Below are 22,161 nucleotides of genomic sequence, written 5' to 3' on the forward strand. Positions count from 1 at the left end.
GAATATGCTTGCGTGTGTTTTATGGTTTAAGGGTTGTCTGATTAATGAGTAATGTCCATAATGAATGCTATGGGTTAGATATATGTGTCAAGACGTAGGTAGTACATAACATGTGTAGTGATTTGGTGGTGAACTTCGGGGACGAAGTTCCTTTTAGAGGGGAAGAGTAATGTCGCAAAATAAAAAGGCCGATATTGCAGTTATTTTGTTGTTTGTTTATAAGGTTTTCTATTACTTTGGTTACATTTCTTGTATGAAGTTATAATTGTTTGCATTTGTTCGTTGGGAAATTTGTGTGTTGAAGTAAAATTGATAGTGTGCTTTAAAAGACGGTCATAAAGGGACAAGTTATGATGCCATATGTTGGAATAGAATCGTATCGTTGGATAACATAGTGGTGTTAATGTGATTTATTTCGTGTTGATGGTTGTTGTTAATGAAAGTGTAATCTCGTAATGTGTTGGGTAATCGTTAGTTGTGCCGGTTCGTGCTGTGAGGTTGGTATTTCAAGTAGTAGTTTGTCGAGGTCGATCTATATGGAGCGTTAGACAGTTGATGATGATGACATGAGGGATGGTATTTCCGGGGAGTAGTGACCTGTGTCGAAAGAGTAGTGATGTCGTTGTGTTCCCGTGTCTTGTGCTTTGAGATAGGTGAGTTGAACTTCGGGACGAAGTTCTTTTTAAGGGGGGAAGACTGTAATACCCGCCCTTTTAGGGACCCGTTGACCAGCGTTGACTGACCTTGGGAGCGGTAATAGTCCTTAGGAGTGCGTACGAAAGTCATCATGTGCTTTGAGTTAGGGGTGGTACTCGACAGAGTAGAGGCTACTCGATCGAGTAGCTTAGATACTCGATCGAGTAGAGGCCACTCGATCGAGTAGGTGGGCCACTCGATCGAGTAATGGGTTTTCAGCGAGGGTTTATAATCGTGTTTTGTTAAATCTGCAAATCATTTCCGCCTCATTTCTTCAGATCCTTAGGTTGCCTCCTTCCCTTCCCTTTACCATATAACCTCCATGGAAGCCTTTGAAGGTCCTTGTGCCTTAGGAGTGCATAACTTGACTCGGGTAGCGGTCCTTTGCCAGTTTTCCTCTTGTAGGTATGTCGTCATCATCATCTGTGCCTTGTGTTTTATGTTAGGGTTTGCTTGGTGGTGATAGATGGTTGTATTGTGTGTATAGGTGTTGCTTGATTGCTGGGTTTTGCATCTGTGGACATGGAATGGTTGCAGTTGCTTAAAGGTAGGTTCGCCTACTCAATTTCTGTGGATGGTCTAGTGTGTTGATTGTTGTGTCGTGGTTGTTGTGTTGTAGTTATGTTTGCGTGGCAGCGTATATGTGGTAATCGGTTGGTGTTTACAGTTTGTTGGTTGTCGTTGTATTGCAGTATGCCCGTGATTGGTTGTCTACGGTTCTCGAGGTGCGTCCTCGGTGAGTGGAGTCACTTGCGGGAGTGGCTTCACGCCTAGTTTCGCCCTCCGTGGAACCCGCCACGGGAGGGGATGTGCACATTAATGGGGACGGGGTTATCGCTCGGTTTGATGAGCGGGGATTTTGGGTACGGCTGCGGTCCCCCACTGGCGGCTGGTCCAGTGGACGATCGGTGACGGAGATTGATTGGAGTGGGTGTGATTGTGTGTGTGGACCGATTGTCTTTGTGTTGTGTTGATAGATGATGTTGGTTTTGTCATGTCTTATCTCGATCGACCTTGTGTGGTTGTCTTGTTGTTTTATGTGTCCGCCGTGATCCCTTATGGTGAGCGATCGGTCTTAGCAGTGTTGATAGCGTTGATAGCTGGAGTTCTGGCTGGATGAGTCCTCACGAGTTTTGATAGAGATAGTGTGTAGCTCACGAGTTGTATCTTTATTTGTGTTAAGTTGGTTGTAACGCTTGTAATATAACTATAAATGTTCTTTTATTGACTTTTGATGATTACTTACCTCGGGCAACCGAGATGTTAATGCCCTTATATGCTAAGGAAGGCCTAGTTAAGGCTCCTCTGAATATGGGGGTGTTACAGTTTCCCTACTCAGTTCCTGTTTAATTGATTTGAGATTATGTTATTTTGCGTACGATTGTTTGTCTGCTGATCATCGTTGGAGTGTTGGTGTTGTGACGATTGTGGTGGAGTAACTTGCGGGAGTGGCTTCACACCCTAGTTCGCCCTCCGTGGAACCCGCCACGGGAGGGGATGTGTGTGACACCCTCATATTCCAAGTGCCTTACCAGGACCACTCAGTTATAAGGATGCTACCATCCCGGTTGCCAGAGGCAATGAATATCATAAGACAATAAAGAAACGTACTTTAAAAGTAATTATAGTTTAAGTGATTACATGTTCAAAACCAAAACTGATAAAAGGAAATACAAGTTCTCAAAACTATCTACTTTTAAAATACTATCAAGCGTCAGACACAGCGGAAGACTTCTAAACTGCAACGTGGTGATTCATCCCAGCTATCCCATACGCATCGTCTCATACCTGCTCAATAACTGCTCACCACCCCCGAATGGATCACCACAGTTTTTAAAACATTTAAACGGGGTCAGTACTAATCACACAATTTATATGATCCAACAATACAACAAACAACATAGTTCAAACAGTCACACACACAATCACACCCACTCCAATCAATCTCCGTCAACGACTGTCCACTGGACCAGCCCTGCCAGTGGGGGACCGCAGCCGTTCCCACCTAAGCCTCGCTCATCATACCGAGCGATAACCCTGTCCCATTAATGTGCACATCCCCTTCCGTGGCGGGTTCCACGAAGGGCGAAACTAGGGCGTGAAGCCACTCCCACAAGTGACTCCACTCAGCCGAGAACGCATCTCGAGAACCAGAGACAAACAATCACATCCATCAACAACAATCAATCAACAACCGTCACGAAACCAATCAACAAGCACTAATTACACCACAATCACCAAACATTATGTAATTAATACTGAGTAGGGAAACCTACCTGGAATGCAACACAAACATCAGACGATCTAGCAGCTGTCTCAAAACCTTTCCTCTACGAACCCTTCTCCTATACACATAATCATACAATTATCACCTAATCAACATAACCCTCCCAAAACCCCCAAATCTACTCAATTAGGGTTTTAAACAAACTCAAAGAAACAGTATAAAATTGGTATGTAGATCTTACCCTTGACGCAAGGAACACTATGATGCAAAGAACAAGATGATCCGACACTCCTAGCCTTGGGGATTTGCCAACAACGCGACGAGAGAGAACTACGTAACTCCTTTTTCTTTTGAAGGGTTTAGAAAGGTTAAAAGTGATTAAATAAAATGACGGAAACCTTTTATATTAAACTCGCGTTATTAGCAAAACCCGTCAAATCATTCCTCAGAATGGCTACTCGATCGAGTAGCTAAGGTACTCGATCGAGTGCCCCCTTACTCGATCGAGTATCTACGTTACTCGATCGAGTACCCAACAGGTCAGAAACTATTTTAAAACGCAATACACCCTTACTCGACAGAGTAAGGCCTACTCGATAGAGTACCCAGAGACTCATAAAACCGTAGTATTACAATGTGCATATTAAGAGACATGGATATCGCTCGTTGATGAGCGGGACTTAGGTGGGGATTGGTTGCGGTCCCCCACTGGCGGCGAGGATTACCTGTTGCGATGGGTAATCTGGCAGGCTACACACTTCGGTGTGTAGTCGGTTACTGTGTGAGATCGGGAGACCGGAGGAGGAGGATGATCAGCTGGTTGCTTATTGTACCTGTCTTACTTTAATTATTCAGTAACTGACCCCGTTGTTGTTTTAAAAAATCTGTGGTGATCCATTTGGGGATGGTGAGCAGATTGTGACAGGTGATACAGTCGTTTAGATTTGGGGCAGTCATGGGGAGTCACCACTCAAGCTTAGCTTTCGCTGTCAAGAGTTTTAGTTGTCTTTTATAGTTGTTGATTTATAACAGCACTTTGGTTTGGAACTTCTTCGAGATGATGTAAACATTGTTATTTCATACTTTAATAAATGTGTCTTGGATTGTTGCTTTTGATATACTAACCTCGGGCAACCGAGATGGTAATAGCCTTTCATGTCAGGGTAGTCCTTGGTAAGGTACCTTGGTATGAGGGGGTGTTACAAAGTGGTATCAGAGCCGACGATTCCGGCACCTAAAACTAATGAACCCAATGACCTTAGGGAGTCTAAATAAAATGAACCCGGGGAGATCTATTTGGAGCTACCGCAAAGACTTGGGAGATATCCCGAAGTCGCACTAAAGCTCTTACGATTTCTAACCGGTCACATGGAGGAGTCTTGGAAACTGTTATATGTCGAGTCATGTATGTGTAGTACTTGTAACTTGAATTTTGTGAAATGGTTGGATGAAATGATTGGATGAAATGGTGAAAGTGATTGAACATGATAGTATATGAGAGGTGGATTGTGAATTCGTATTTGATAGATCTTGAGCATGAAGAATGTGATCATGTTACTTGTTTAATACGATCTTGAGCATGAAGTATGGTAGTGGTACATGTGCATATGAACATAATGATGTTAGTGCTTGGTTGTTGGTTGTAGCATATGGTTACGGTCATGCGTCTATGTACATGAATGTCGTGTTTAATTTTCATGTGGGTATGATAAAGGTTTAGCTATGTACTGGTTTTTAGAAGTATTGAGTTGTTATTGTTGCCTTATGCATGTTCAAGTTGTTTTGGTTTAGAAAAATTGATTTGTATAAAAACCGATTTTGGAAGGGTTGTCTTAAAACTGTCATAAGTCGAGTTCTAGAAATGATATTGCTGTAATTCCAATTGGAGTGATAGCTTGTCCTCTTACGATTCTAACGATAGGTCACACGCCCAAAATGACCAAGTAACGAGTGAGATATGACTGCTTTTGGCGGACGTTGTTGAGAACTGTGTCGGTACTCGGCCGAGTAAGGTAATACTCGACCGAGTAAGGGCTACTCGGCCGAGTATTCCCAATACTCGACCGAGTAATCCTCTGTGATAATTGCGTTCGCTTCTTAAGTTGAAAACTCGGCCGAGTAATATAGTTACTCGACCGAGTATCATGTACTCGACCTAGTATGCCATATACTCGACCGAGTAATTCTTTGGGCGGTCATTTTGAGTCGATGGTTATGTTCTTACATTTATTTTGAGTCGTAGGGTATGTGCACATGTATGTTTTGGGTCTTAAAGCGTTGTTTTATTTATGTGATGGTCTTGATACGTAAGTTACCAAATGCTATGATAGGGAGAATGCCGGCTTATGAGGGATATGTGTTGGATAGGAAGGACATGAGTTATATGTGGTTGTGAGGGATAGTGGAAAAGCGAAAGGGAAGAATGATGAGCTAATCGAGGTAAAGAGCATGTTTTGTGAGATATGGTGAGTGATATAGTCGTGTGTTGAGTAATATAAAAGTAAGTGTTTATGGGCAAGAGTGACATAAGTGTAAGGAAATGTGAGAATGCAAAGGTTGAGATTAAGGATTAGGGATGCGGATAGTGTTAAATTGGGATGTGTAAGGGTTTATGGAGGGAGACGGGTAGGATTGTGTTGGTTAAGGATATATGTGATGAAAGGCCGTTATAGAGGGATGGAAACAAATGGTGTATAGTGAGATCGAGTTATGCCGCGATGGGTAGATAATGGTCGAGTTTGGGAATTTGGAATATCAAGAGGTGAGCCTAGTGTGTAATTCTGTGGGCAAATAGCGGTATGAGGTTAATTTTTTTTTTTTTTTTGTTTTCTAGAGATACGAAAGGGAGATACGACTAATTGAAGAGTAACCGTTAGTGTGTGGACTTGATGGTGTTAAGGGTGAGTGAGAAGCAAGATGAGAGAGGATCGGTGATAAGGAAGAATGAGAAGATATTTATATGAATTAATGGAATTTGAGTTGTGAAGCAACAAGAAGGTAATCGGTTAACAAAGAGGGTAGAAGAAGGAAAGAGATGAATTATTAGTTGGTATTATTGGATGGAAGTAAGCTGAGAGAACGTTGACCGGGGTTAAGGAGTATGAAAGTAGGAAATCATGGAAATGTACGATAGCATCATGAGAGGGTGTGAGTTAATGGTTATATAGGAGAACATGACGACATGTTAGCAGTGAGTTTCGAGGTATTAAGGGAATAAGAAGCTTGTAGAGTGTTTGCACGATCGGAGATTTTGGTGGAGAGTTAGGTGACGATACGATAAAGGATATAATTGGAAATAATGTTGAGGTAAATTTTGTTGGTGGATTTGATATTCGTTATTGGGATGACAACCAAAGAGAGGAAACGATTGTTACATTAGGAAGTGATAGTAAGAGACTAGTCACATGAACAATGGTGGTGTTGTGGTATTATCACTAGTGGTTAAGGGTGATGATAAATAGGAAAGATAGTCATTCTAAAGAGGTTAATTTTTTGTAGAGGCCGGATTGATATGTATGGATGTGAGGGGGTATGAAATATGGTTATAGGAGGCGGGTGTTAGTAGTTGAGTATTAACGGTATGGTTACGTTTGTCAGGAAGTGGTAGTTATGTGAATGGGAGAATGAGATAGGAGGGGCATACGAGTTAAGCATGGGCGAGAGGTAACCTTTATCAGGTGGTAACTTACGTGATCAGGATTGGCTAGTTACATTCGATTATGGGTCCACGATATGTGTAAATGTTTGTGTGAGGTTCTGACCTCACGAGTCATGGTATGGATAATATTCATAAGGTTGGTATCTGTAATTCCGTGTAATATGTTGCGTCGTGATCTAGTAGAATAGTTTTAAGAAAGTCCTGCGGTCAAGGAAGTTGTACTGGGTCAGTGTTATGAGATTGTAAAAGTTGCGATGACAATCGATGTGGTTGTTATGCACTGGGCACGGTAATTCGTGTTGTGATACGAGTATTTTTCGTGTTGTCATAGATTGTTGTTTGTTTACTGCTATTTCCTGTCAGTGTCGGTCGGGGCATATAGACCGTTGTTTTGTTTCCCGATGTTTCTTACCAGTGTCGGCTTGGGAGTGAGAATAGAGTATGATATGAAAGAGAGTTGGGTATGGTTATGTTGTTGTCATGGTATAGTAATATTCTGTTAATGGGACACAGTTGTAAGAGGCTGTTAGAGTACTTTTAATCTTGTTTTAGATAAGGCGTTGGTGGACATAGTTGTGGCAAGAGAATTGTGGAACATGTGTGGTATGAACTGGAAACTACAGGTGGTTTAGCACCTTTTCTTGGGAAAGTGAGTACGGAGTTTTGGGACTTAGTATCATGTCAAGTTAAGGGTGAGTTTTGTGGTAATAAAAGAGATGAACTTGAGAAGCTAATGTGAGTATGTGTAATATTTTGTGGATTGTAAGCTAAGATCGTGGGGATGATTGTATAAGTATATAGAAGTATGTTGTTTTGCGGTAATGTGGAAGAGATGGAGTGGTGGTTATACTGAGGATTTTATGATATATGTTATGTGAATACAGAATAATTGGAGGCACGAGAACTGTTAGAGAAAGAGATCCCTGGATATAGGAATGGTTGTAGGTCTTGAGGTTATAGTGGGTTATCGTTGACATGCGGTGGTAATGAGATTTATGGGAGGTATAGCAAAGGACCTAGTATTAGTGAGTTACGAGGACGTAACATTTATCTTAAGAGGAGTAGAAGGGGAAAAGAGAGTATGATGGTTGTACATGTTATAGTACAATTAGAAGTTTGAGTGTTGGTGTAGAGTAAAGGATGCATTCGTGTTGTGGTTGATTTTATTACAGTTAATGGCAGTGCTCGTAGTAGTATGATGTTTAGGAGTGTGAGTAAACTTCGATAGTGTTAACGGATTGTGTGATGATGTTTATGTGTGTGAGTAAACTTCGAGGACGAAGTTCATTTTAAGGGTGGTAGAATGTAACATTCTGTTTTGGTGATTGATCTTGTCTCATGGATTGTCTTGGTATCGAGTTTGCTAGTGAGCGTATGGAAGTATGATAGAGTTGGCAACACTTATGTTATGGTTATTTGATAGTACTATGGAGTTAGTATTGAGAGTCTATGGTGTAGTTGGGACGATATCGTGAGTCATGTTGTGGAAGTAAGTGTGGTTGGTAGACTTAGTGTTAGGTGTCTAGGTTTTATAAGTTGGGTTGGAACTTCGGGGATGAAGTTCTTTTTAAGGAGGGAAGACTGTAATAGTACGGTTTTCCTAAGTTGGTACTCGTCCGAGTATGGCCTACTCGGCGAGTAAAGTGTGTCGTGTATCCGGATTTGGCTACTACCCAGGAACACTCGGCCGAGTATGTGAAATACTCGACCGAGTAGAGGGTACTCGGCCGAGTATAGTCTATACTCGACCTAGTATCCGGTCTGACGGGTGTTATTTCCGCGGTTTTGATTAAAATGATTAGAGATTATATATAATCGTTCGTCAATTTCTAAAGTCATTTCTTCCAAAACATAAACCACGTTTCATTCTCCTCTAATCATCTTCATCAATTCCAAGGCAAAGGTCGTCGATTGTGGGTTCTAGCATCTTATTCCGTGTCAATCGTCGTAGTAAGTGTCTTATCCTTATTGATCTATTGTCGTTCTTATAAGTTAATAACCCTAGTTTGGGTTAATTTGGGGGTTTAAGGGTTTGGTCATCATATGTGTGTTGATTGTTGATTATCATTGTTGTAGGTGACGATGTGGTATTTGTTATGCATATTGTATGATTGATTGCAGCATAGCGGATTGCGAAAAGGTAGGGTTTCCCAACTCAGTTCCTGTTTAATTGATTTGAGATTATGTTGTTTTGCATACGATTGTTTGTCTGCTGATCATCGTTGGAGTGTTGGTTCGGTGATAGTGTTGATGTTGTGACGATTGTTGTGGAGTCACTTGCGGGAGTGGCTTCACACCCTAGTTCGCCCTCCGTGGAACCCGCCACGGGAGGGGATGTGCACATTAAGGGATAGGGATATCGCTCGTTGATGAGCGGGACTTAGGTGGAGATTGGCTGCGGTCCCCTAATGGCGGCGAGGATTATCTGTTGCGATGGGTAATCTGGTAGGGCTACACACTTCGGTGTGTAATCGGTTACTGTGTGAGATCGGGAGACCGGAGGAGGAGGATGATCAGCTGGTTGCTTATTGTACCTGTCTTACTTTAATTATTCAGTAACTGACCCCGTTATTGTTTTAAAAAATCTGTGGTGATCCATTCGGGGATGGTGAGCAGATTGTGACAGGTGATGCAGTCGTTTAGCTTTGGGGCAGTCATGGGGAATCACCACACAAGCTTAGCTTTCGCTGTCAAGAGTTTTAGTTGTCTTTTATAGTTGTTGATTTATAACAGCACTTTGGTTTGGAGCTTCTTTGAGACGATTTAAACATTGTTCTTTTATACTTTAATAAATGTGTTTTGGATTGTTGCTTTTGATATACTAACCTCGGGCAAACTGAGATTGTAACAGCCTTTCATGCTAGGGTAGTCCTTGTTAAGGTACCTTGGTATGAGGGGGTGTTACAGTGATGTTGCTGCTTGTTGTCGTGGAGCCCCGTGTTGAAGCAAATTGTGGGCGTATTGGTGCATGGTGGTGCAACAGGTACGCACCAATAAAGGAGCCGTGTTTCATCTTTGAGCTTCTATGGCTGGCGGTGGCAGGCCGTCGGAGATGCGAGAGACGAGAACAGGGTAGAAGGAGAACAGCAGGTGGTGCGAATTGATGAAGACTGAAGCAATGTTGTTGCTGGTTCGGCTGTGGTGCGACTTGGCAGCTTCGTTTTTTTGGTTTCGGAACTGAGACAAAGGCCAAGCAATGAATGGTATTGGTGGCTGCTCCGGAAGGCTTTTGCTCGAAAATCACCGAGACAAATCCCTGAATTAATTGTTCTGATGATATTAAATTAAGTCATCACCTATAAATCTTATTTTTTATCCATTAAAATTATTTTCAATATAGGATGAGACTTACTCGTTCATAAAATAAACCAAACGAATCTATAACGGACTCGTGCAAACTTGTCTATTTGATTTCCATAACGTTTATTCTCCATCTAGTTTGGTACATGCATTGCCACTATTTGCTTCCTCAACAACATTTAAATTTGAAAATATGATTACCAAAACCCATCAACCACTTTCATAAACAATATAAAAATAACATGAGTAGTGGTTATAAATTAACGTAAAATAACAATATAGGAAACATGTATAAATTTGGTTATAAATCATTCTGCCCTGTTTGGTAAATAGCGGATTAATATTAGTAGAAGCATATTTAGAAAGCATATTTGTCTAGCAGAATGATTTAACAGGTTTGACGAGCAGATTTATTTAGCAGAATTATTTTAGAGGTGTTTGGTAATTGACAGTTTTAGATTAGCAGATTATTTCGATTCTTTGTAAAATGACAAATAAGGATATAAACAAATTATTTATTAAATATATAAAAGGAAGGTTAGTAATTTTTAAGAGGGTAAAGAAGACATTTTTTTTCTTTTCTAATCCGCTAACCCAATATGCTAGTAGGAGCAGCATATTGCAAAATAGCATATTTGACCCCAATATGCTATTTCAATATGCCATTAATCAAACGCTTTAAATAACATATTCGTAAGTCAAACATGCTAAACCTCTCCAATATGCTGAAATTTGGCCAATATGCCATTTACCAAACAGAGTCATAGCTTCATAGCTTTTTTGAAATAGACTCCCACTGAAACTATATGATTAGCATTTGGAAGTAGACTCACATTGAAATTCTTTAATGCCCAACGTCTAATAGGATACGACTACTATAACCATACATTTTTTTGTTAAATTTTATATTTATTTTAATTTTAGGAAGTTCGTAAAAGTTGGACTCTCTGTAAGCGCGCTCGAAAAAAGCTTCCTATTGATATTGATATTGATATTGATTGATTGGTATTGATATGGCTAAACCACCAAATTGGTAAAAAAAAGTAGGGTTAGTTGGACAAATTGGTAAAAAAAGTCTTAGTTGGGAGGAATTGGTAAATAAAAAGTTGGGTATAAGACAAATTGGTAAAAAAAATTAAGGTTTTGTTCCATATTGATTAAAAAATGATTTTAAGTAATATTTAAGTCAAAATTTAAATAAAAAATCAAAGTAAGTGTTCTTAATCAATATGTGCTAATTTTGTTTTACCTATTATTTCTCGACCAAAGTTCAATATTGAACTATAATCAACAATACTTGTTCTACATCTAGATGGACAATCTATATTCTGAATTGATTCATATTACGCTAGGCCACCACTCGTTGTGGTGAACAAATACGGTTTACTTAATTATACGGTTTTAAAATCCTAAAATCTTAAATGTTACTGTACAGATCCAACCCTGTTTAATTGGAATATAGTTTACAAGTACCCGGTTAAATTGCGTACACAATTTCTTGGTATGTAGTATCTTACTGTTTTCTAACTTTTGATTACTTGTTTTTCTAATTTCGATTACCTTTTTTTTTTTGGAAAAAAAAAACATTTTCGACTGTGTCCTACTAGGTCCCGATAAGATTTTAAGGAAAAAAAAACTCTTAATTCTTATGTACGAAAACTTGTATAAATCGAAGTTATATCAAAACCGTTGTATATTATTTTCCACCGCTAACACTCGTAATAATTAGCCCGGTTTGATCGATTTAGCTCGATATATGATTATGCAAGTTGAATTAGAGTACAATGTAGTAAATGTAGTTTCAAGTGAATAGAAATTCAAATTGAAGATATATATTAGGTATTGGAAAAATTGTTTACATATACTATTGACCAATTATTTATTCATTAAAAATATTTAATATTATCATCTATTTTTTTATTTGGTCTAAATATCATTTAATTAGTTTTTTTACCAATTCGTCCTACACTCAATTTCTTTTTTACCAATTTGTCCCAACTGAGACTTTTTTTACCAATCCGTCCAACAACCCTTACTTTTTTACCAATTTGGTATTTTTTTTTTTGAAGGGAACCAATTTGGTAATTTGGCCGTATTGATATTGATGTTTGTTGGCTTTATTAACAAGTTACACTGCCCATATCTCGTTAATACGTCGTTGATCTGAGAGATACGGAGTACGCACTTCGAGGGGAGGAACTTTTGTTATCAACCTTCCCAGATAGAGTACTTCCTTTCCCTCAATTAGCTACTATTATCCTCATATTAAGTCACTTTTAATTCAATTAATTTGACCCTAATCTAAACGTCGGCAATTCAATCCCACAATTTCATTGCCCTGATTAATCCAGAATCAGTTTGGAATCTACAATTTGTATTTGTTATTCTCAGAAATCAGATCAATTATAAATTTTTAGTCACCTTATTTTCAGTTCGTCATTATCGGAAATCAATTGTATTAAACCTAGAATTAATGCTGTCGTCTTCTCCAGGTATGATTTCAATCTAAATCTCAATTCATTATCGTTGATCTGTGTAATTAATGTTCCTTTGTTCCATCGTTTTTCTGGATTAGTTTAATGGAATTTGAGCTAATTTATTTCATACCCCGTCAATAGTTATCTATTTTCTTTTTAGAGTCAACTTTGGCATCAGAAATTGGATCAATGTTAGAAAAAAAACAGCTTTAAGCTAAATGAAAACAAATTTTAGAGAATTACGAGTCGAAAGTTAGAGTTTTCGAAGGATTAGAGCCACTCTTGAATGCATCAAATAGTGATACAGAGTATCACACGAAAAAACGAAGCTGAAATCGGGTTATGTGGTGGGGTTTTTGAGAGGGAAGTTAGTTGTTATGTAGGATATCATGTTTAAAACGTGAAAATTTGGATGATAATTTAGATTTTAAGGCGACGGGGTGAAATCAAGGCGTGTGCCTCATGTGTGTGAGAGACACTGTTTTTGCCGGCAAATTTGTATTTTTGAATTAAGATATTGTATGGCAATACTCTTTTTGGATTTTAAAGAGTGCGAACATGGAAAGTGGGGATAAAGAGGCAACATGAAGGGAACGAGTTATAGATTTATATGAAAAATATCGACTTTGCTTAGTGATGAACCTTATAACAAGGGTGCAACATGTCGCACATGACTACATGAGGCACCCTGAGCGCATTTTGGCTAATGTCTCACTGATTTTTAAGCTTGGGCATGCGATTTAAACTGACGATGAGAAATGAAGATATGCTAAGTTTTAACGGTTAGGGTGGTGGGTAAGAATATGGATTTGTGAAAGCTTGCCACAAAAGCCAAAACCTAAAAATCGTGCTCAACCAGATATTTTGAGTAAACCATACCAGAAAAGTAAGTGGAATGGGTGTTCTGGAATTCTTGTTTAAGAGGCCTAAGCTAATTCGTGAACGCAATTTGTGAAATTGGAAATGTAGAGGGTGGCAGATAATATTCATTTTGCGAGTAAGGCAAACTTCATTATTCAATGATTCAATGAATCAATGAACTACGCTATACATGGTTTTTGTCACCCAAAATCATATAGGCTTGGTTGATGTCTATACTCGAATGAGCATAGGCCTTTCTTTTTCTTGTCTGGTAATTATTTGAGACTGCAGCTTTTGTATTGCTAGTTATGATTTATAATTATGAGAAAAAAAGTCATTGGTTAAAGTCAGACAGCGCTTTGAGAACAGTATTCAAGTATAAATTCGAATTTTGGGATGCAGGGAATATATTATATTTTGTATATAGGCTCTAGCATACGTGGTTTAGCATTGCTAGTATAGTTTTAACTTTTACGAGTACGAAGGTTTGCCTGATTGACAACCAAATTACATCTCTTGACAAAATGTGTTAACCTTTAGGAGAGATGGAGAAGATTTCCAGCTTTGAAGTCGAAAGCCCCCCCCCCCCCGATAAAAAGGGGAAGGACACTCAGGAAATTCCGCTTTTAAGCCACAATGAAGAAGAAGAAAGTGAGAAGGTCCACATGGTAGATTTAAACAACTCCACATACAACCACCCTTCATTATATGATGTCGAACCACTACCATTTTCATGGAAGAAACTGTGGTTTTTCACAGGACCTGGGCTTCTAATGAGCATAGGGTTCTTAGATCCAGGAAACTTGGAGGGAGACTTGCAAGCTGGGGCTATAGCTGGCTACTCTCTGTTGTGGCTGCTGATGTGGGCCACAGCTATGGGCTTGCTTATCCAGCTTCTCTCAGCCCGGCTTGGTGTTGCCACGGGTCGTCACTTGGCAGAGCATTGCCGGGATGAGTACCCGAATTGGGCCAGGTTGTTGTTGTGGGTCATGGCTGAGCTTGCCCTAATCGGGTCAGATATTCAGGAGGTTATTGGAAGTGCTATTGCTATCAATATTTTGAGCCGTGGGGTTTTGCCTCTTTGGTCTGGGGTTCTCATCACAGCCCTTGACTGGTACTTCCTTTTTCTAGTCGTACTTCTATATTTTTATATTATTCAAATAAAGTAGATTTGCGATTAATCCTACTTGATGTAAACAGATTATGATGACTGAGCAAGCTGATATTGTTTGTCTAGTCCCATTTAGCTGTTTGATTTGCTTTGTAGTTGGTAAAATTTTCATTCAAAATGCTTACTAAGCACTTATATTGTATGTACAGATTGTATTTGTTGATGTTTGTTTGTTATTTTTTAGACGAGATACTTCTAGTATTATTTGGGAATTGTGGTGTCAGTTAATATCTAATTATTCGCAGAAATTTTACTGGAGTTCTTCTTAGTTGCGTGTTTGATCATAACTAATTCTTTGATGGCATGTGTATTACTTTTGTTTGGTGGATAGAATCACAGCAGTGGTCGTTGTAGTTTTTTAGGCTTGCTCTATATGGTTATATCTTATGTGTATAAAGTATTTGATTCTCTATGATGTTTAAAGTAGAAAAGAAAGATAAGTGTTGGGAATTGGAATACCTCCACTATCTGGCACCCAGGTTAGAGCATGTGTTTCACTAGATGTGAGGTGCAAAATGTCTTACACATGTTAATTGTCAGTACCATAATATTGCAACAAGACCCCTCCTTCTAAATCAAGAAAAGAAAAAGTCAGACTACGAATCTTGTTGGTTGGATTACATGATGAAGAGAAATTTGTTTATATGAAAAATGTTGCGGCTTCATTGACGTCCTGTGTGAAAACAAAAATTCATTGCTATTGCAATGATAAAGGCAAACAGTCTCTTGGTTAGTTTATGCCAGGAGGTGCACACGTGGATTCCCCTTATTCCTGCTGGAGCAGGATCCTTTTGAGGCATTTTCATTAAGAAGCACTTTGACCGTCTGATGAGAGTCTTTCCATTCATCTGAGAATATAAATAAAATGAAATGATTTCTACTTGATTGTTGATAGTACGAATTTCATACTGTATTAAACCATTGACCGTATGCTGGCTAGCTGTCAAAATATTATGAACAGTAGACACATAAAATTAATAGGACATTTCATATGTAGTTTTGTCATGATAGCTTCTTGATGAACAATGATCTAAAGTGGCTAAGTATATGGTTTAGGCTGCTGAATACTGACCTTGGGGCTTTTGTGGTTCTCTTGCAGTTTCCTGTTTCTATTTCTTGAAAATTATGGTGTGAGGAAACTGGAAGCAGTTTTTGCAGTCTTTATCGCAACGATGGCTCTTTCTTTTGCTTGGATGGTTGATGACACAAAGCCGAGTGGTTCCGAGCTCCTTGTTGGTGAGTCCCCTCAAACCTTTCCTCCCTTGAAAACAGACATTATGCCAGTCACAAAGAGTTTTAACGTGTGCATATTATTTCAGGGGTTGTGGTTCCAAAATTGAGTTCAAAGACAATACAACAAGCTGTGGGAGTTGTGGGCTGCATAATCATGCCTCATAACGTGTTCTTACATTCTGCTTTGGTACAGTCAAGAGATATTGACCACAAAAAGCGAGGTCGGGTTCAAGAGGCTCTTAATTATTACTCGATTGAGTCGACGTTTGCCCTAGTTGTCTCTTTCATCATTAATCTCTTTGTGACTACTGTTTTTGCAAAATCGTTTTATGGAACACCGGAAGCTAACAGTATAGGACTCGCTAATGCTGGGCATTACCTTCAAGAGAAGTACGGAGAAGGTTTGTTCCCAATTTTGTACATATGGGGCATTGGTTTGTTGGCTGCTGGTCAAAGCAGTACTTTAACCGGTACTTATGCCGGACAATTTATTATGGGAGGTTTCCTGAACCTCAGGGTGAAGAAATGGATACGGTCACTAATCACACGAAGTTGTGCAATTATCCCAACTATTATTGTTGCCCTCCTCTTTGATACGTCAGATGATATGCTAGACTCGCTTAATGAATGGCTAAATGTTCTTCAGTCCATCCAGATTCCCTTCGCTCTCATTCCCCTCCTCTACTTGGTTTCCAAGGAAGAGATTATGGGTGATTTCAAAATTGGCCATGTACTCAAGGTATGCTAACTTCATTGACTGTGCCGTCTGCTTGCTGGAATTATTATTTGTCATTTATAAGGCCCAAAATTGGTCGTCGCCCAAAAGCGGCGCGCCACCTCGAAGTATGGGTGTGGTGTCAAATAGGTTTGGATTTAGGAATCATGCTCAAGAGCGGGTAAAGAAATCAGGACATGACTTTAGGAAGGGTAGTAGGTTACGTTTTGGTACTTGGAATGTCGGCTCTTTGACAGGGAGATTAGCCGAGGTAGGGGAGGTTATGAAAAGGAGGAGAGTGCATATAATGTGTCTACAAGAGACAAAGTGGGTCGGAGATAAAGCAAGGGTGATAGCGTATTGGGGTTATAAGCTTTGGTACACGGGTAAAGACAAAAGTCGTAATAGAGTGGGTATTGTCATTGATAAAGATTACTTCGATGATGTGGTAGAAGTATCAAGAAAGAGTGATAGGATCATGAGCATTAAGCTTGTAGTCGGGGATGAGGTGGTGACTGTTATAAGTGCTTACGCACCTCAAGTAGGTTTGGATGCTTCTTTTCGTCTGGGAAGATCTGGAAGAGGTTGTAGAACGAGTCCCTATTGGAGAGAAATTGATCATTGGTGGTGACCTTAATGGGCATGTGGGTACTAGTCGAGTTGGCTTCAAGAGCATTCATGGGGGTTTTGGGTTCGGGGAGAGAAATGAAGCAGGAAGTGACATATTAGATTTTGCTTTGGCATATGACTTGGGTGAAATGAGGTGATTAGGGAAAAGGTAAAAGTGGCGCCAATAGAGGACAAGATGATGGAAAACCGACTAAGATGGTTTGGCCATGTGAGAAGGAGACCTATGGACGCGCCAGTTAGGAGGCCGGAGACTTGGAGAACAGAAAAGGTCCCTAAAGATAGAGGAAGATCGAGAAAGACATGGTTGAGAGTGATAGAGCACGATATGAGATTTCTGGGGCTTGAGGAAAGTATGGTGACGGAGAGGGCACAATGGAGGGAAATGATACATGTGGATTTTTAGTATTTGATGTTTTTTTACATATTTAGTGTTTTTTATTTAATTTAAAGAAATTAAATTATTTATTCTTCTCTCCTTTATTACACTTTTTTACCAACCACCTTCTTATAGTTTTTACTTGGTTCATTCCGGATCCTTAATTCTATTTCGGTTTTTAAAAATCGTTTTAATCTTTTCTCTCGATTTAAATTTTAAGTTTTTATAAAAGAAATCAGGAATTCGATTTTAAAACCCCTAAGTTAACCTTGACTTTCCATTACATTTTCGTTCTTCCTTTTTGTTTTTCATTTTCCCTTTTTATTCGCATTTTGAGGCGTGCGTTCACCGATGGACGGTTCGAAAGGATGATTCATGTCAGCCGACCCCAAATCATTTTTTGGGATTAAGGCTCGGATGTTGTTGTTGTATATGACTTGGGTGTAATGAACACATGGTTCGAGAAAAGACACTCTCATTTGGTGACTTATAGGAGTGGAGGAAATGCTAGTCAAATTGACTTCCTTTTGGTAAGGAATGTGTGGAGGAAAGAGTACACCGATTGCAAGGTCATACCCGGGGAAAGTACCGCAACACAACATAGACTAACATAGACTAGTGGTGCTTGATTTTCGGGGTAAGAGAGACTTGAGGAAGAAAAAGATAATCGGTGAGGCACGAATCAAGTGGTGGAAGCTACAAGGGGAAAACCAACAAGTGTTTTTGGATAAGGTTGGAAGTAGCGATATTTGGTCGGATTGCAAGGAGAAAGATATTGATGCAACGTGGGATAAATTGGAGCATGTTGTAAAGAATTTGGCGAGGGAGGTGTTAAGGGAATCTAAAGGGAATAGACCATAAGTAAGGACACATCTTGGTGGAACGATGAGGTGAGACAAGCGATAAAGACAAAACGTGAATGCTATAAGGTTTTGGGGAAATGCATTAGTGATGAGAACTTTGAAAAGTACAAGGAGGCTAGACGAGCAGCTAAAAAGGCAGTACGAGATAAAAAGGCAGTACGAGATGCGAGGGCAAAAGTTAACTAAGAAGTGTATGCCAGGTTGGACACGAGAGAAGGAGAGAAGGATATCTATAAACTGGCTCGCATAAGAGACCGAAAGACGAGAGATATTGGGAGAGTTAGGTGTGTGAAAGATATGGACGACAAGGTTCTGGTTCAGGATAACGAAATAAAGGCAAGATGGAGTTCTTACTTTGATATTTTATTCAATGGACATCAGGAACAAGGTTTTGGGGATGTAGAAGTAACACCAAGCATGGCTAATCGGGAATTTGTGCGTAGAATACAAAAGAGTGAAGTTAGAAAGGCGTTAAGGAAGATGGGGTCAAAGAAAGCAGAGGGACCGGATGGTATACCCATAGAAGTTTGGAGGTGATTCAGGGAGAAAGGGATCGAATGGGTAACCATGCTCTTCAACAAGATTTGGAGGAGCAACAAGATGGCATCAGCTTGGAGGAGAAGCACTCTTGTCCCTTTGTACAAGAACAAAGGTGATGTTCAAGAGTGTTCCAACTATCGGGGAATTAAACTTATGAGTCATACGATGAAGTTATGGGAGCGGATAATCGAGCAAAGGCTTAGGAGATGTGTAGACATCTCGGATAACCAATTTGGATTTATGCCCGGGAGATAGACTATGGATGCGATTTTTATCATGAGACAGTTGATGGAACACCATCGGGACAAGAAGAAGGACTTGCATATGGACTTGAAAAAGGCATATGATAGGGTACCAAGAGAAGTACTTTGGTGGGCTTTGGCGAGAAAGGGCGTGTCTCAAAAATATATTGACCTCATAAAGGACATGTATGAGGGGACTAGTGCAAGTGTCCGCACTAATGTTGGGAGAACGGAAGAATTTCCCATTACCATCGGGGTGCATTAAGATTCTGCACTCAGTCCTTTTCTCTTTGCTATAGTTATGGATGAGTTGACAAGGGATATTCAGGACGACATCCCTTGGTGTATGATGTTTGCTGATTATATTGTGTTGATTGATGAGACGAAAGAGGAGTGGAGAGAAAGTTGTAATTCTGGAGGTAGACTTTGGAGACTCGTGGGTTTAGGCTGAGTAGGAGTAAGACTGAAGTGTCAGTTCACTAAGGTGGCGGGGTTGAGATCGACAGATGCAGGTAGTATTATTTTCGATGGGAATGTGGTTAGGGGTCAGATTTCTTCAGATATCTAGGATCTATTATTCAAAAAGATGGGGAGTTAGACGGAGATGTGGCTCACAGAATTAAAGCGGGATGGTTGAAATGGAAGAGTGCTTTAGGGTTTTTATGCGACAAAGATATGCCCCAAAGATTAAAGGGAAAATTTTATCGCACGACAATTAAGCCTGCCTTACTTTACGGTTCAAGTGTTGGGCTGTGAAACATTGTCACATTCAAAAGATGAGTGTGGCGGAGTTGCGTATGTTGGAGGTGGATGTGCGGACATACAAGGAAAGATCGATTAAGGAATGAGGTGATTAGGGAAAAGGTAAAAATGGCCCCAATAGAGGACAAGATGATGAAAAACCGACTAAGATGGTTTGGCCATGTGAGAAGGAGACCTATGGACGCACCCGTTAGGAGGCTGGAGACTTGGAGAACAAAAAAGGTCCCTAGAGGTAGAGGAAGACCAAGACAGACATGGTTGAGAGTGATAGAGCACGATATGAGATTTCTGGGGTTTGAGGAGAGTATGGTGACGGAGAGGGCACACTGGAGGGAAAGGATACATGTGGATTTTTAGTATTTGTTGTTTTTCCGACATATTTAGTGTTTTTATTTAATTTAAAAAAATTAAATTATTTGTTTTTCTCTCCTTTATTACACTTTTTTACCAACCACTTTCTTATATATTTTACTTGGTTTATTTTTAAGGCATTCCGGATCCTTAATTATATTTCGGTTTTCAAAGTCGTTTTAATTTTTTCTCTCGATTTAAATTTTAAGTTTTTATAAAAGAAATCCGGAATTCGATTTTTAAACCTGTAAGTTTAACTTGACTTTGCATTACATTTTTGCTCTCCATTTGTTTTTCATTTTCCCTTTTCTATTCGCATTTTAAGGTGTGCGCTCACCCATAAAAGGTTCTAAATGATGATTTATGTCAGCCGACTCCAAATTATTTTGGGATTAAAGCTCTGATGTTGTCCTTGTATTTATAAGGGCTACTATTTAATGGATGAACAAATTTCTATGACCTATTTATTTGATTTGACAATGAACTTGGTCAAGTTAGCTTTTCTTCCATTTGTTAAACTGAATTATTATCATTCGCACAGTCATTAGTCTTCATATGTCCTTTCCTGCATCCATCTAGCTAACTATTTGTAGCTTCTTTTATAAAACCAAACTTTTCACTAAGTCTGCTATCAGTATTAGATTCAAGTATAAAGAGTCACTCGTCAAAAAATCTTGGATCTATGTTCATCATACCCATGCCTAAGCAGTTAGCATGGATGTCAGTATGAACCATATACTTCTCTCCATACCATATTCATGAAGCAATATGTGATACAGATTGAGGAGATAAACTTTCAATCTTTCATGTACTGGTTGTCAAGTGTGGTGTAATTCCCAAGTGCGCAACATGTAATATAAGGGATAGAGAAATCAATAAGTATGTGTACTGTTCAATATCAGCTTCTCAGAAGTTGAGTGAAAGGACAATTTCGATAATGACGAATTTCAAACGCTAGTCGTGAACATCACCACTTAATTGTTTTACCAGCCTAAGCTAGCTGGCATCTGTGCTAATAATATTAGGCAGTACCTGTCATAGCAGGAACGTTCTGCTGGGAAACTTGATTTTCGACCAAAGACTAACTAGATACCTGTTTTTTTTTGTGCATGCAGACACTGGCATGGCTTGTAGCCGGCCTTGTGATTGTGATAAACGGATATCTGATGGTGGGATTCTTCTCCGGTGAAGCAAGAGGGGTAGTACTTGGCTCCATAGTTTGTGTTTTCACAGTGGCCTATGTCCTTTTTGTTTTATACCTAATCTCGAGGAGCATTACCTTGCCATCATGGATGAGGTTCAGTGACCAGAAGACTTCCCTCACTTTGATCAAGTAACTGGTCTATATTGACTTAAGTGAACATTAGTTTATCAGACAAGGCTGAAAATTTATGCTTAACATCCAAAATCTCAAGAAATTACTGAGAACCTGGCCCATACTCGTGCTCTATGTTCTTCTCAGGAAGCCCAGATTTGTACAGAGTCCACAGCATGCAGTCATTTATCATCTTTGTGCCATATGTAACTAGAAAATTTTGTAGCATTTATAGTACATTCGCTCCCTAAACTAGAACAGGGAGATCAATTAGTGCCTTCTGCTGAGCGTTGAGTTTCTCGGCTGAAAATGTACAATACCAATAATTTCCCAGCACGATGTTCTGAATATTGGCAAAATTTGCTGCTTATAACTTTGTTAGCCACAGAATAGATGAGCAAATTCCTGATTCTGTCGTTTCACTCCCTCTTTTTTTGGTTATAAGACTACGTTTATAGGTAGGTCTAATAAGGGCTAGGTCTTGAATAAGGACAAAAAAATAATCAAAATAAAAAAGTAAAGTAAAATCAACATCAGGAACTAGTGCACCTTCAGTCGTTCCAAACGGTCCAAAATGGACCTAGTGAACCGTGTTTAGGAACTCCTACAATTAAAAATGCAGAGATATACATGCAATATGGTCACAGGCTCACAAGTCACAGCGGTATCCAGGCCACGTGGAAATTGTGAGTATACTTACCTCTACTCTAAACATGAATCTACCACTTATTAGAGCAAAACAGG

The 22,161-nt window shown here is 39.5% G+C and overlaps 1 protein-coding gene across 1 annotated transcript; it reads left to right on the forward strand.

Annotated features, from left to right (window-relative positions):
- The first annotated feature begins 12,006 nt into the window (after positions 1-12,006).
- Positions 12,007-21,828, forward strand: LOC141626811 (metal transporter Nramp3.2-like). Its single transcript, XM_074440445.1, has 5 exons — positions 12,007-12,373; positions 13,760-14,333; positions 15,490-15,626; positions 15,710-16,362; positions 21,218-21,828. The coding sequence occupies exons 1-5, from the start codon at positions 12,355-12,357 to the stop codon at positions 21,437-21,439; spliced, it is 1,605 nt and encodes a 534-aa protein (XP_074296546.1). The 5' UTR covers positions 12,007-12,354; the 3' UTR covers positions 21,440-21,828.
- The last annotated feature ends 333 nt before the right edge of the window (positions 21,829-22,161 follow it).

This window comes from Silene latifolia, chromosome Y (assembly GCF_048544455.1).
Source record: "Silene latifolia isolate original U9 population chromosome Y, ASM4854445v1, whole genome shotgun sequence".
Lineage (NCBI taxonomy): Eukaryota > Viridiplantae > Streptophyta > Magnoliopsida > Caryophyllales > Caryophyllaceae > Silene > Silene latifolia.